Here is a 13569-nt window from a genome sequence, read left to right on the forward strand (position 1 = left end):
GTGTCCCTTCCTCTCATCTCCTCCCCATGAGAAACTGTGTGTCCCTTCCTCTCATCTCCTCCCTCATGAGAAACTGTGTCCCTTCCTCTCATCTCCTTCCCGATGAGAAACTGTGTGTACCTTTCATCTCCTTCCTGATGCTGAATAGATTTCCATGTTGTAGAATTCTGTTTCCTTTTTATTTGAGGTAGTGATATGGATAGGCGATCCTGAGCCTGGTTTTTCTCGTCCTTTGTTCCTAGCCCAAGTGGTCTAGCCTCGGTCTTGTCAACATTGTCCCTGCCCTTCACACAGAGGTGTCTCTGCTGTTTGCTTAACTTGTGGTTTTCCTGGGGAAGTGAAGGATCAGAGACGGAGATAAAGCTCATCTGTACCTCCCTAGGAATGTTTAGGTGCCGGAAACGGGAGCAGGGTACATGGTCCTTTGACACTTTTCTTCCTCCATCGAGTCTTCCTGCTTAACCACCCACTGTCAGTGTTACTGCTCTCCGAAGCAGTTGCCCCACCATTGAACACAGGCCGTAGGCCAGAGAGCTGGGCTCGGATCCTCACTGGTATCTCCAGCGTGTTCTTCAGCAGGCAGCTTCACTTGGTCAGCTTCATTTGTTTTATACTTATTTATGTATTTATTTTAGTGGGGAGAACACGCTGCAGTGTGAGTGTGTAGGTGAGAGGAAAACTTACAGAATTATTTCTCTCCTTTGACCCCGTGGGGCCTGAGATCAGGTTGTCAGTCTTGGTGGCAAGCCCCCTTACTCACTGACTCATCTTGCTGGTTCTCTTTGTTTTGAGGCAGTTTTGTGTTTAGTCCAAGATGGCCTTGAACTGATAATCACCTGGCCTCAGCTCTCTGGGTGTTAGGATTACTGGAATGCATCACTGTGTTTGGCAACATTTTTTTTTCCTCTAAAAGAATTGTTGGGAAGGGTTGCTTTGTGCAGTATTGCAATGTAAAGTTCGATGCAAACATTGTTAATGTTTCTATTAAACTGATTAAATTGAAGTTTGGAAAAGATGTGACATACTTAGACTAAATTTAATAAATAAATTTGGAATAAATAGATGAAATAAAATTTGAAATGTTCCTAAAACTACTATTTTTCTCTTTCTGTTATAGGGATCTTTTATTTAGCCAAATGTACGACAAATTAAGTGAAAACTCAGTGGCAAAAGGAGTGTTTTTGGAGTGCCTTGAGCCGTATATTTTAAGTGATAAATTGGTGGGAATTACACCTCAGGTCATGAAAGACTTGATTGTTCATTTCCAAGACAAAAAACTAATGGATAGTGTGGAAGCCCTCATTGTACACATGGACATCACCAGCCTAGACATTCAGCAGGTGAGTTGACAGTCTGCCCACTTGAGTAAGCACTGTTCTTCATTGGTCATGTTTACCTGACCAGTAGGCCTCGATCTGCCTTCCACAGACCCTAGTTATGTGGGGTTCAGGCAGATGTGGCTGAGGGTATATGTGGGGTTCATGCAGCTGTGGCTGAGGATGTATGTGGAGTTCAGGCAGCTGTGGCTGAGGGTGTGTGGGGGGTTCAGGCAGCTGTGGCTGAGGGTGGGGGAGCGGTTCAGGCAGCTGTGGCTGAGGGTATATGTGGGGTTCAGGCAGCTGTGGCTGAGGGTGTGGGGGGGGTTCAGGCAGCTGTGGCTGAGGATGTATGTAGGGTTCAGGCAGCTGTGGCTGAGGGTGTTATCTAGAGTTCAGGCATCCTGGTTGTCAAATGTCTCTTCATAAAGCTTAAATTTAAGGAGAGAAGTTTGGCAGTGAGCAGAAAGATAAGTAAACAAACCAGAGATTATTTGAAAACAAATGCTACATTACAATCAAACAGGACAGTATAGTAGAGATAGGCTGCCTGAGGTTGGCTAACTATAGAAAATCTTTCTGACTGATGGAAAGTATCGGAAAACTGAGATATGGTGGTGCATATCTGTTATCCCAGGATTTGGGGTTGTGGAGGCAAAGCCAGGAGGATAGAGGTTCAAGTTATGGGCTACAGAGTAAGACCATAGCCAGTCTGGGATATGTAAGACTCTCTTTCAAAGAGAGAGAGAGAGAGAGAAAAGGCATTCAGACAGAGACAGAAGAAATCAATAACATGCATTTTGGACGAGAAGATCGTTTTAGGTAAAAACCACTGTAAAGGGAGAAGAGGTTCTGCCTTGAGTGTTAAAATGACAGGGGAAGAGGCAAGCAGGCCTGGAGCCTGGTGAAAAGAAGCAGAGCTTGCAGCACAAGGGAAAGTTGCCCATCATGTTCTGAATGCTGTACAGAAGTCACGAGGCTGTTTCAGCAGAACCACTGTGCTGCCAGGGATGGCAGTGTGCTGGAGGATGGCAGCTTGCTCTGATGTTTGTAAGACCATAAGTTGGCATGAGGATGTGTGACTGAGGGAATGAGAGTCTGTGAAGATGTTGTGTTATGGACAGGGTGATCAGTGGTCGCCTGGAGGTGGCTGGAGGACAAACGGTCCAAGTCTGAGAGGCAGGGTTAGGAGTCTTGTTTGCCGTTTGTCTTGCGATAGCTGCTAGACATCTTGTGAAGATACTAGGCAGCTGGGTGGGAGCAGAGGGGGCTAGGGTAGAAGACATGTCAGTTATGGCAAGGAGACCGTAACTCAGGAGACAGGGCGGAAATCCTAGCAATACCTCTTGTTTTTCTACTGCCTCTGCCAAGCTGTTCTCCTCCAGTCCTTTGGTCAGTGGTTACGACACAGCCCTCAAGCGAAGAGAAGACAAGGACCTCATCCTGTTCATTTTGTTTTATGGCTCACGTGCCAGGTGTCCTTGAGGTCCTAGCTTGTATGCTGTTCCAAATGACTTTGAATGCTGAAGACTGAGCCAAGTTCCTTTAGAATGTTTATTGTAATTGTAAACAATGGTGTGTGTGTGTGTCTTTAGCTGAATATCTTCCACAAGTCTTTTTATTATTTGTTTTATTTTTGAGATTATAATTATATCATTTTCCTCTTCCTTTTCCTCCCTCCAAACCCTCTTATATATCCCTCTTCATGAGTCTTACCCCACACTATTTCATTGTCCTCTTTGATGTGTGTCCAAGCTGAGTGTGTGCTCTAGGAAGGTAGAGCTCCCGGCTGGAATTGTCTGTCACTTTATTCTAGTGCTGAAGAGATGGTTTGTAAATTTTTGAAGATCTGTTTTAATTTTTAAAAGTAAATTGAATGTTGAAAAGGGAAGGCTACAAAGAAACAAAGTTAGTGGTGAGGGCTATTAAAGTAGCCGTTGTGTTGTTTGAACCAGTATTGAACCTGCAGTAACATCCTTCCATTGGGTTTGAGGGTTTAAATTCCAGTTTCCACCAGAGAAGAAGGAATAAGAAAGCTTAGGGAAGAGAAAGATCTTCATTCTCAGAGTCTGAAGGAAAATGGTTGGTGTGGTGGTGTCACATGGCTCAGGGGCCTCTTCTTTTACAGGTGGTTCTCATGTGTTGGGAAAATCGTCTGTATGACGCCATGATCTATGTCTACAACAGAGGCATGAACGAGTTCATTAGCCCAATGGAGGTAAGATGCTTTCTAACACAACGCATTTGACCTTGTCTTGTACCCCTCTGCTCTCCGTAAACTCGGAATAATTGTTTCATCTGATCATTTTACAATTTTATACTGAATTCATTACTTTAAAAAATTAATTTTTTTGTTTTGTTTTCCAAGACAAGGTTTCTCTGTATAATAGCCCTAGCTGTTCTGGAACTTGCTTTGTAGGTCAGGTTGATCTCAGCTCACTGAAATCTTCCTGCCTCTGCCTCCCAAGCGCCAGGATTAAAGGCATGTGCCTCCATGCCCTACTCTGAAGAATTAATTTTTTAAAATTACATTTATTTATTTTTTTGTGTGCATGCACGCCTGTGTGTTTATGTGTGGTGTGGTTAGGCATGCGTGTATGTCGGGGACGGTTGATTCTCGTTCTTCTGCCACATGGGTCCTAGGGATTAAACTCGGGTTGCCAGGGCTCCTTCTGCACTGAGCCATCTCACTCACTGGCCCTCAGCTTGGGACTTTTAGGTGGTATTTGCTTTTTTAATTTCTTGTTGCTGATGGTTGAACTCAGGACCTCTGTGTGCTGTGTATGCTCTACCACAGTTAACCTTTAGCCTCAGGAGTCTTTAGTTGCATATGTGAATATTTAAATATTAGGGAACAGTAAACAGAAACAGTGCCTACTGTTAACTTTTAAGTTCTGTTCTGTTTTATGTAACTCTCCCAAAAGGTCTAAGAAATTCATGTAATTGTAGTAAGGAATGAAGTGCTGGTGGGCACTGCTGTCTTGAGTGTGGTCTGTGAGGTCCTGAGAGTCGTCAAGAGTCTGTGAGCTGCTATCTGTGACTTTGTGATTACAGAATGCCGAGGCTTTCCTGGTGCTGCTGCTGTCTCCCAGGACACCTCCCTGGGAGAATCTAGGAGCACAGAGGCTTTTGTCTCTGGATGGTGTGACTGTAGATACATGTGGCTTTCTCAGTTCCTGCTCATTGCCGTAGTGGCAAAGGTACCCCAGGAGCCAGACGCTCACTTTAGCATTGTTTGGCCTGCAGTTGTTCAGTTACCATTTGTCTGAGCACACCACCTTCGATTTTGGTCACACCGTTTTCCCGTGGTCAGTTTCTAACCCCGACTGTCGGTGATATTGAGAGTCTGTCTGATATTTGCTTTAATCGTGTCAACTGTCCCCTCAGTAAGGCTCATCCTTCCACACATCAGAATGTTCTCGTGCCACCTCAGGACCACCATTAGGAAGAACTAATGTGGTGTCCAGTTTTTCTCAAAATAATTCCTTAAAGCAAGTTCTAATTTGAGGCATTCATTCCACTTTGATAAAAAGTGGTTGTTGAGGTAGGGTTGGTAAGATGGCTCAGTGGGTAAAGGCTCTTGATCCCTGGAACCTACGCGGCAGAGGAGAGATCCAGTTTTCCCAGGTTCTCTCTTGACCTGCACATACCTGCCGCCGTTCACCCCCACCCCGCCCCCCTACACACTTAGAAAATACGTTAATTAAAAAAATTGAACTGGTTGCTGGATTTTTTTTTTCTTTTTCAAGACAGGGTTTCTCCGTAGCTTTTGGTTCCTATCCTGGAACTAGCTCTTATAGACCAGGCTGGCCTCGAACTCACAGGGATCCACCTGCCTCTGCCTCCCAAGTGCTGGGATTAAAGGCGTGCGCCACCACCGCCCAGCTGGTTGCTGGATTTTTATGTTGCTTTTGACAGTTTCATTTTATCTGCTTTTGTTCATTTCCAGTCTGGTTTATGGTTCTAGCTTGCCGTGTCAGGTGGAACACGGCTTTGAGCTTGCCTCTCTTGTTCAGAGTAGTTTCTGCCTTGAATGGGTCTCGGCGGGGCAGCCTGGTATTTGCTATTGAGCGGTTTGGAGACGTGGGCAGTAGGCAGTGGGTTCATGGCGTGGTTCCTTTTTTCAGTGTGTAAGGCTTAGCTGTCTTAGTTCAGAAGAGGTCTACATTAAAAGACAGTTTGCATCTTTTGAAAATTGCTAGGTTTTCCAGGATGAAAAGACTGAAATCTCCCCAGTGCCTCGTGTCGGGAGGAAAGTCCTCTCCTCTACTAATTTAAGACCGAGTGTGGAGGGGAGTGAAGGGCAGTGGGGAAGGGACTGCAGTATGCAGAGCGGAGAAAGCATGACCATCCAGTGTGTGTCAGTATCAACTAGCAGTTCGTTCTTAGAGCTGACCACTCACTAATGGTTAGTTCTACAAGTAGGCAGAGGTATAAAGGCTGGCACATCCAAGGCCTTAACCGGAAGGGAAAGGGGCAGAGTTAGGGCTTCCAGAGGAGAGCTTTTTGCTTTGTTTCCCTTTAAACCATGTGAGTCTCTCTACATTGGCTAGCTTCTCATCCTGGGATTTTCCTGTCTCTACCACCTGAGTAGTGGAATTAGCTGGGACTGTAGGTGTCTGCTCCAGTTTTTTGTACTTCTTGATGCTAATGGACAGGTGAATGTGTACTTCTTGGTGCTAACAATCGGTACAGTGGAGTCTCACTGGGTACACAAACCCCATGCCCATCAGTGGATGGCCAACACTAAACAAACTCAGTGGCAGCTTTTGAGATTTACTGTTTCATATGGCTTTGTTTGGGCATTTCTCAACCTTACTGGTAATTTGCTTGTATATTATGGTTTCTCATTTGTGTTCTTATGGCTGTGTGTGTGTGAGTAGGGGGGATGCTTTTTCTTCTACTTTTTAAAAAATCTGATTTGTTTTTATTTTCCTTTTTGTTTTCGTTTTGTTTGTTTGTTTTGGAGACAGAGTTTCTATGTATCTTTGAAGCCTGTCTTGGAACTAGCTCTTGTAGACCAGGCTGACCTTGAACTCACAGAGATCTCCGTGCCCCTGCCTCCCCCAAGTGCTGGGATTAAAGGCATGTGCCACCATCGGGCCTTTTCTCTTTGTTTCTAAAGAGAGAGAAAGAAGGTATGGAGTGGGAAGGCTCTCAGAGGAGTTTGGGTAAGGGAAATTGTGATCAGAATATATTGTATTAAAAGTTTTTATTTTCACCAGCCTGGTCTACAGAGCTAGTTCCAGGAAAGGCTCCAAAGCCACAGAGAAACCCTGTCTCGAAAAACCAAAAAAAAAAAAAAGTTTTTATTTTCAATTAAAAAACAAAGTAAGGTGGATGAAAATAAGTTGTGTATAAAACTTGTGAGCCTGCCTTAATCATGATAAGCAGTTCTTGTGTTTGGTTACAATGACAAGTGCAGCAAGGGGCTTGAAGCAGTTGAATGTCCAGAGCCACCAGGGTGTTTCTGTAAGGGTCCTTAGTCGTTACCCTAGTGTGACGAAGGGAGCAAGATAAACCACTTCGAGGGGCTGACTCTGTGTATCTCAGATAATAAATATTCATAAATGTCGTTGTTAAGAAGGCAGTTTCTCTCTAGTCAGGAATGTTGGGCATGGTGACTTATGCCTAGAATCCCTGTACTTAAAGCTGAGGCAGGAGGATTGCTATGAATTATAGGCCATCCTGAGCTGCAGAGTAAGACCTTATCTCCAAAACCAGACAAGAATTCCTCTGGAAGACCCTGGCTATGATCTCTTTGGGTCTGTGGGTTGAGGTTGCGTAGGTAATGTTGGGCTACAGCTGTTGAGATGTCCCCTGTGGGCAGTGTCTTTACCACTCACTGGGATGGTGTCCTTCATCTGATTATTATTCTTTTGAACACTAAAGCTCTTTCTGAACCTGGGATGCTTTTTATATGAAAAACCACAATCTCCACAAAGACCTTCATGTAGCTGGGGTTTATTAAATTAGGGCGTGGCTTTAGCATTTCCCTGGTGATTCTTCTGAATAGCTCTATTCATAGCAAGTTTTGTATTAAGCACAACAGCAAATAACTCCATCAAAGAAAGGATTGATAACTTTAATGTTATTGATTATTTTTTAAAATATTGTGCTTTAAAATGATGATGATTTTTCTGTTTGAATTTAGAAACTGTTCAAAGTCATTGCCCCTCCTCTGAATGCAGGAAAAACTCTTACAGGTATGACTTTCTTTGTTACGTTGTGACTGACATATTTGATGGGGGCACACATGCTCCGCAGTGCACATGTGGAGGTCAGTGGGCAGCACTGCAGAGTCCTCTGCTTCTCCCCTTCCACGTTCACTTGGGTTTCAGGTCAGACTCAGGCACAAAAAGCCCCATTCTCCACAGTTTTTAAACTGTGGTCTTTGTGCAATCAGAGAGAAGTATCAGTACATCTCCCGCTAGGGCTTCTTTGCTGCTCTGTGGGTCTTTTCTGTCTCTCGTCAGTAACTGCACAGATACTAATCTTTCCCTTTCACTCCTACCCACCCTTCCAGCCCTCTGGCGGCTGCTCTCATTAAGTCTGTGCAAGATCTACACTCTAGCCAGTGGTACAGTTCCAGGGATTGACAGTGTCAGTGTGGTGATTTGAAAGAGTATGGCCCCCAAAGGGAGTGGCACTTTTAGGAGGTGCGGCTTTGGCAGAGTAGGTGTGACCTTGTTGGAGGAAGTGTGTCACTGTGGAGGTGGGCTTTGTGGTCTCATGCTCAAGCCATGCCCTGTGGCTTAGACCACTTCCCGTTGCCTACACAAGATGTAGAGCTCTCAGCTTCCTCTCCAGCACCATGTCTGCCTGCACACCACCATGTCCCACCATGTTAATAAGGGACTAAACCTCTGAACTGTAAGCTGCCACCTCATTGAAATGTTTTCCTTTCTAAGAGTTGCTGTGGTCATGGTGTCTCCTCACAGCAATAGAAACCCTAAGACCATCAGAACCTGTTGATCTTTATCTGGATCCTTGTCCCCTAAGTCTTTGACCAGGAATCTCACATGACATTTGTTTGTCTGTTGTTTTTTTCTAGTTAACAAGCTGGTAGATCATGGGTGACAAGCTCAGGATTTTACACCTCTGATAAAGTGATCATTGTAGCCTAGGCATTGACACGGTCCTGTGGTGCATGGCCCTCTTCTGAGTTCATCTGAGGCAGTCCCAGACTAGGATGATGGTGTCTGATGGTCTCTTTTCTCAGCCACCGTCAGCTCCTCACCATATTGTCTCCATCACCTTTCCTTCTGAAAATGCCACCTACAATCCGCTTGCCACTTTCTCATAAGGGACACAGAGTCCAGACCCAGTCATGGCAGACAGTACATTTTAAGGTGATTGTTTTCTGCCTTCCTGCATTGGTTCAGTAGTTGTCTTGGTTCTTCCTGAGTCTTCAGGTCTGGACATCCAGTAGTGTGGTGCTGACTCTGCCGGGACTTGTGAGGACCTCACTTCACGGGAACTGTCTACAATGGCAGAAGGTCATGGCCCTGAGACTGACTGCACCCAAGAATATCAGACCACGTCCTCCCCTAATAGCAGTCAGGGAGACCTGCTTGATTCTTTTGTTTAGGGGTTTTCAGTTCCCTGACAGGTTAGAGTTTCCCTTTGGCCTTCATGGGCAGAGCTTCAGCGTCGGCCTCTGGTCTTCCCTGGGTGTGTGCAGCTCTCAAGTGTGCTGTGCGACTGGGATCCCAGGAGTACGCTGGGTTTTGAAACCCTTGGCAGATTCATCCTTAGTCCTCAGTGACAGCAGCTGCAGTGGTTGTCCTCACAGTGCCCTGAGAGCAGTGCTCTCCTCTCGAGGGTGCTGGGTCAGGGTGAAAACGGTCGTGTGGAGACTCTGGATCCTGCTGTTTCCCCACTGAGGAGTTCCTAGTTCATTTTTTCAGGCAGCTGTAGTAGGAATGGCTCTTAAGGGAGTTGCCAGGTTGGTGGTGTGCTTGACCCTAGGGCCTCATGCAGACTAGGCCCACATTCTTGGGATTTCTGTCTGTCACTTAAGCTAGAGAAACTAGAAGTCTTCCTGAGTGTTGTCTCAGGTGTCACAGTGTACTTAATCCTAAGGGAAAGGCCTCAAGAGAAGAGAACTCTGGGTGTCCTCAGGTTGCTAGCATCTTCTTGTTCTTCTGTAAATCCACATAGTTACTTTGTGTATTAAGTGCCACTTTGCAGGAATTTTTGTTTGTTTACAATGATGGGGGCAGGAGTCATTTCATTCAGTCTTAATCTGTTACATTTAATTATAGCCCAAACTTTGTATTACTGAAACAGGCTTGAAAGTTGGCTTTTACACATAAATCTACCATAAATGGATGTGGAATATTGCACTGAAGAATCTAGATGGAGTTATTGAGTTTTTATGACAAAACTCTAGAACACACTGGGAAGCCTTGAGCAGTGGAGAGCGAATTAGATTTTGTTTACTGTCTCTGCACATCCACTGACCACCTGCTTGCGTGTCAGACACTATGCTGGCTGCTTAGAGGCCAGATCACAGACTTCCCTCTCCAGAGGAGCTCCTGGGAAGGGGATGGCAGAGAGGGGCATGCTAATTCATAGATTCAACTCCCTAGGAATATACTACAAGCTAGATATACTCTTCCTGAGATTTCTAACAACTAAACAACTAAAGTATTTACAAAGTCTTGTGCCAGCAAGATGACTCAGTGCGTAAAGGCTCTTGCTGCCAAGGCTGAATTCAAACCCTAGACACACACAGTGGAAGGAGAACACTGACTCCAGCTCCCAGAGTTCTCTTCAAACCTACTGGCATGCACTTACGCATGCACACATGCGCTGAATCAGTCAATGAAGCTGAACTTGGTGCATCATGAGGTGATTGCTGTCTTGTGTCATATGAGTTGAGGTGGATCAAATAACACCTTTAATTAAAGCAAAACATAACGATTCATCTGGTTTTGAGAAGTTCAATTTTATTTGTAGGAACATCACAGAGTTTTCGTATTTTTGAAGATACTGATGAAGAGATTTTCTTCCTTGAATTATATCTAGGATTCGTGTTACAGAACCAGAAGTTCCAGCTCTTCATTACCAATAACAGCTGCCTACACCCTTCCCTCCATAGTGTCCCAGGCACCTCACCTTATTGATGGTGGTCCATCGCGTGCATCCTTTACTCCTTAGGCTAGAAACTCATCGAATTATTTTTTGTGTTCTAAAAGTCTCACCAAATCACAGAATCTCTTAAACATAATTTAGAATAGGCTTTTTAGTCAAGGCTTATTCTCTAAGCATTTGGAAACATGGCCTCCTGCGCCCTGTGCACTGTGGGTGGTAGGTGTTCGTGTGACCAATGAGAACACACCATAACTGCATCTCAGTGGTAACTGGCCATGGTCTACATGTCGCCAGCTTTTCTCCCCTTCCCTGTCCCCAGGCTGTCGACAGCAATACATAAGCGTCTACTTTACTCTGCCCATGTCTGCAGATACAGTCTAATGGAATATTTAATGCATGGCAGTAATCGTCATCTCACGTTTATGTTATTTGGAAACATATTTACTTCCTGCTAAGGCCAACTTTGAGAGTTTTCCCCCACATAGACGTCACAGCTCTGAAAAGGTCAAAGAGAGACGTGCTCAGTGCTTTTCTTTCTGTTTCAGATGAGCAAGTTGTTATGGGCAACAAGCTCCTGGTGTACATCAGGTGAGAGTTCTGATGTGTCCGACTGTCCCCCGACTCCCCGTGTCTGAGGTGGTATGACAATATCCTGTCTGTGTAGTGTTTTCCAATCTTTCAAAGCTGTTTTACGTAGAGCAGGTTCCATGTCTGGCAGTATCTGAAGCTTTTTGTGTTATTCCTGATAGACACTAACTCCCGACAGTGCCCGCTAGTCCCCAGGAAGAATTCTCTGTTGGTGGCGAGAGACCTGCCGCTTACTGTATTCTCCTTTTTCCTCCAGAAGGTCTGGGTGATGTTACCCCGTTTTACAAATAAGGACAAGAGGTTTGCTTAAGTCACAGAGACATTAGTAACAGAGGTGAAACTGTACTGTTTATGTCCCTACCTGTAGAAGAGGGTTCATTCCAGTAGAGTATAAAGGCTCGGTCCTGGTGGAACTGGCCATGTGGCTGCTTGGCAGGAAGGCGGGGAGGCGGCTGACCCTCTCAGCATCATTTTAGTTCCTGTGGCATTGGAGTAGACGTTGGCCAGTTTCACACCTCTTAGATTGGTTCACTAGTAAGGACACAGCAACATTTATCTGGCACTTTATTATCATATTCTAAACTCTAGAATATATGGTACCAAGTTGTTTCTGTTATTAAAAATGATGACGGAATCTTAGAGGTGTAAAGTTTGTCCCTACCCCCCCCCAAATAGTTAATTAAGAGACATATGCAGATCTCCATAAATAATTAAGATCATTAATTTTTTTTAAAGAATTCTGATTCAGAGGTGAAGCTCCAGGGCAAGTTCTTTCTCAGATGCAAACGCCCCTGAAAATGCAGTGGTTACCCCAGCTCATCCCCACAGCTCATTCTGCATTTTACCCACCACCATGAAACCTCTAGTTTCTCATCGAATTATTTTTTGTGTTCTAAAAGTCTCACCAAATCACAGAATCTCTTAAACATAATTTAGAATAGGCTTTTTAGTCAAGGCTTATTCTCTAAGCATTCTAAAGACAGCCAGAGATGAAGCTGGCTGGCTGTAGCGGTTCCTCTGGCCTCCCCTCCTCATCCTGCTCATGGCAGCTCTTTCATTTTTATTCTTTCTCTCCCCTGTCCCCTACCCCCTCTCCCTCCTCTTCCCCCTCTCCCTCCTCTTCCCCCTCTCCCCTCCTCTTCCCCCTCTGCCCCATCTCTCATTCTCATAATGCAAGGCATCTCCAGAATTTAAAGGGAAGTCTCTTCTTCCCTTTAAGGCCCCATCATGTTCAGATTTCCATATTTTATTGTTTCTGTCTAATGTTTTCTTCCCACCTTGAGGCCCCATCATGGCCTTGAGGAACTTTAATTACAATAAACCTGACTTGTGAGGGCAGTTTATATGTCAGCTTCCTTTCTGGACCAATCACTGCAGCCTTCTTCTCTTTTGACCCTTTCTTCTGGCCTCTGGAAGTACAAGTTGCCCTTATCTGGTCTTAGCTCTGCAGAGCAGCAGGGACCTGGCTGTGACCCTGACCTGACCTGAGTCTGCATCACTACGGAAGCAGCGTCTCAGGGTTGAAGCTGTTACTCACGTGACATTATCCCCTCGTGGGCCATCAGACCTCTTCTTGTTTTCCAGCTGTTGCCTGGCAGGTCGTGCCTACCCCCTAGGTGACATCCCTGAAGATCTTGTTCCTTTGGTTAAAAACCAGGTGAGTATTGTTATACAGTGTTTTTACTGTCTGAGCCTCGTAAGATTACTGTCTCAGTTAGGGCTTTTCTTGTGTTAAACACCATCAATAAAACCAATCTGGAGAGGAAAAGGGTTTGTTTCAACTTACATAACACACTCCCTCTCTGAGGGAAGTCGAGACAGGAACTCAAACAGGACAGGGACCTGGAGGCAGAAGCTGAAGCAGAGGCCATGGAGGGGAGCTGCTTACTGGCTTGCTCAGCCTGCTTTCTCTTAGAACCCAGAACTACCAGCCCAACCAGACTACAATGAACTGAACCTGCTATTTCAATCAGTAATTAAGAAAACGTCCTGTAGGCTTACCGACAGCCTGATCTTACAGAGGCATTTTTCTCAATTGGCTCTAGCTTGTGTCAAGTTGACATAAAGCTAGCCAGTGTAATGGCTGAAGACACACTACAGTTAGACATTAAACATAACTCAGGAATTCCATTCTAAGGACAAGAATCTGCAGTGGTTAAGAGAGGATTTAAAAGAAACACCGTGGGACGCGGTGGCAGTTTCAAGTGATGCTCAGTCCGCCTGCGTTCCCTTCACATGGACCCTTGCTCCGGTGAGCTGGCAGCTGCCAGGAGATAATCGACAGTTGCTTCTGACCCGCAGGTGTTTGAGTTTCTGATTCGGCTGCACTCCGTAGAAGCGTCCTCTGAGGAAGAAGTCTATCCATATGTTCGGACTTTGCTACACTTCGACACAAGAGAGTTTCTGAACGTGTTGGCACTGGTAAGGGACACTGTGATTCTTAAAGTATTTCCAGAGGATCCAAAGATGCGTGTGTGTGTGAATGCATGTGTGAATTAGGAGAAGACCTATCTAGTAGTGTGTATGTGAATGATGTGTGGATTAGGAGACCCATCTAGTAGTGTGT

General features: G+C 45.1%; 1 protein-coding gene across 2 annotated transcripts in view; it reads left to right on the forward strand.

Annotated features, from left to right (window-relative positions):
• The window catches only part of Vps8 (VPS8, CORVET complex subunit), a 219565-nt gene that overhangs the window by 82428 nt on the left and 123568 nt on the right, over positions 1-13569 (forward strand). For both annotated transcript variants that reach the window (XM_005368975.3, XM_013354407.2), the window contains 6 exons: positions 1118-1340; positions 3445-3534; positions 7471-7522; positions 10961-11003; positions 12588-12660; positions 13305-13424. In XM_005368975.3, coding sequence (XP_005369032.1) covers positions 1118-1340; positions 3445-3534; positions 7471-7522; positions 10961-11003; positions 12588-12660; positions 13305-13424 — 601 coding nt within the window. The remainder of the gene's footprint in view (positions 1-1117; positions 1341-3444; positions 3535-7470; positions 7523-10960; positions 11004-12587; positions 12661-13304; positions 13425-13569) is intronic.

Source organism: Microtus ochrogaster, unplaced genomic scaffold, assembly GCF_000317375.1.
Source record: "Microtus ochrogaster isolate Prairie Vole_2 unplaced genomic scaffold, MicOch1.0 UNK43, whole genome shotgun sequence".
In the NCBI taxonomy this organism is placed as follows: domain Eukaryota; kingdom Metazoa; phylum Chordata; class Mammalia; order Rodentia; family Cricetidae; genus Microtus; species Microtus ochrogaster.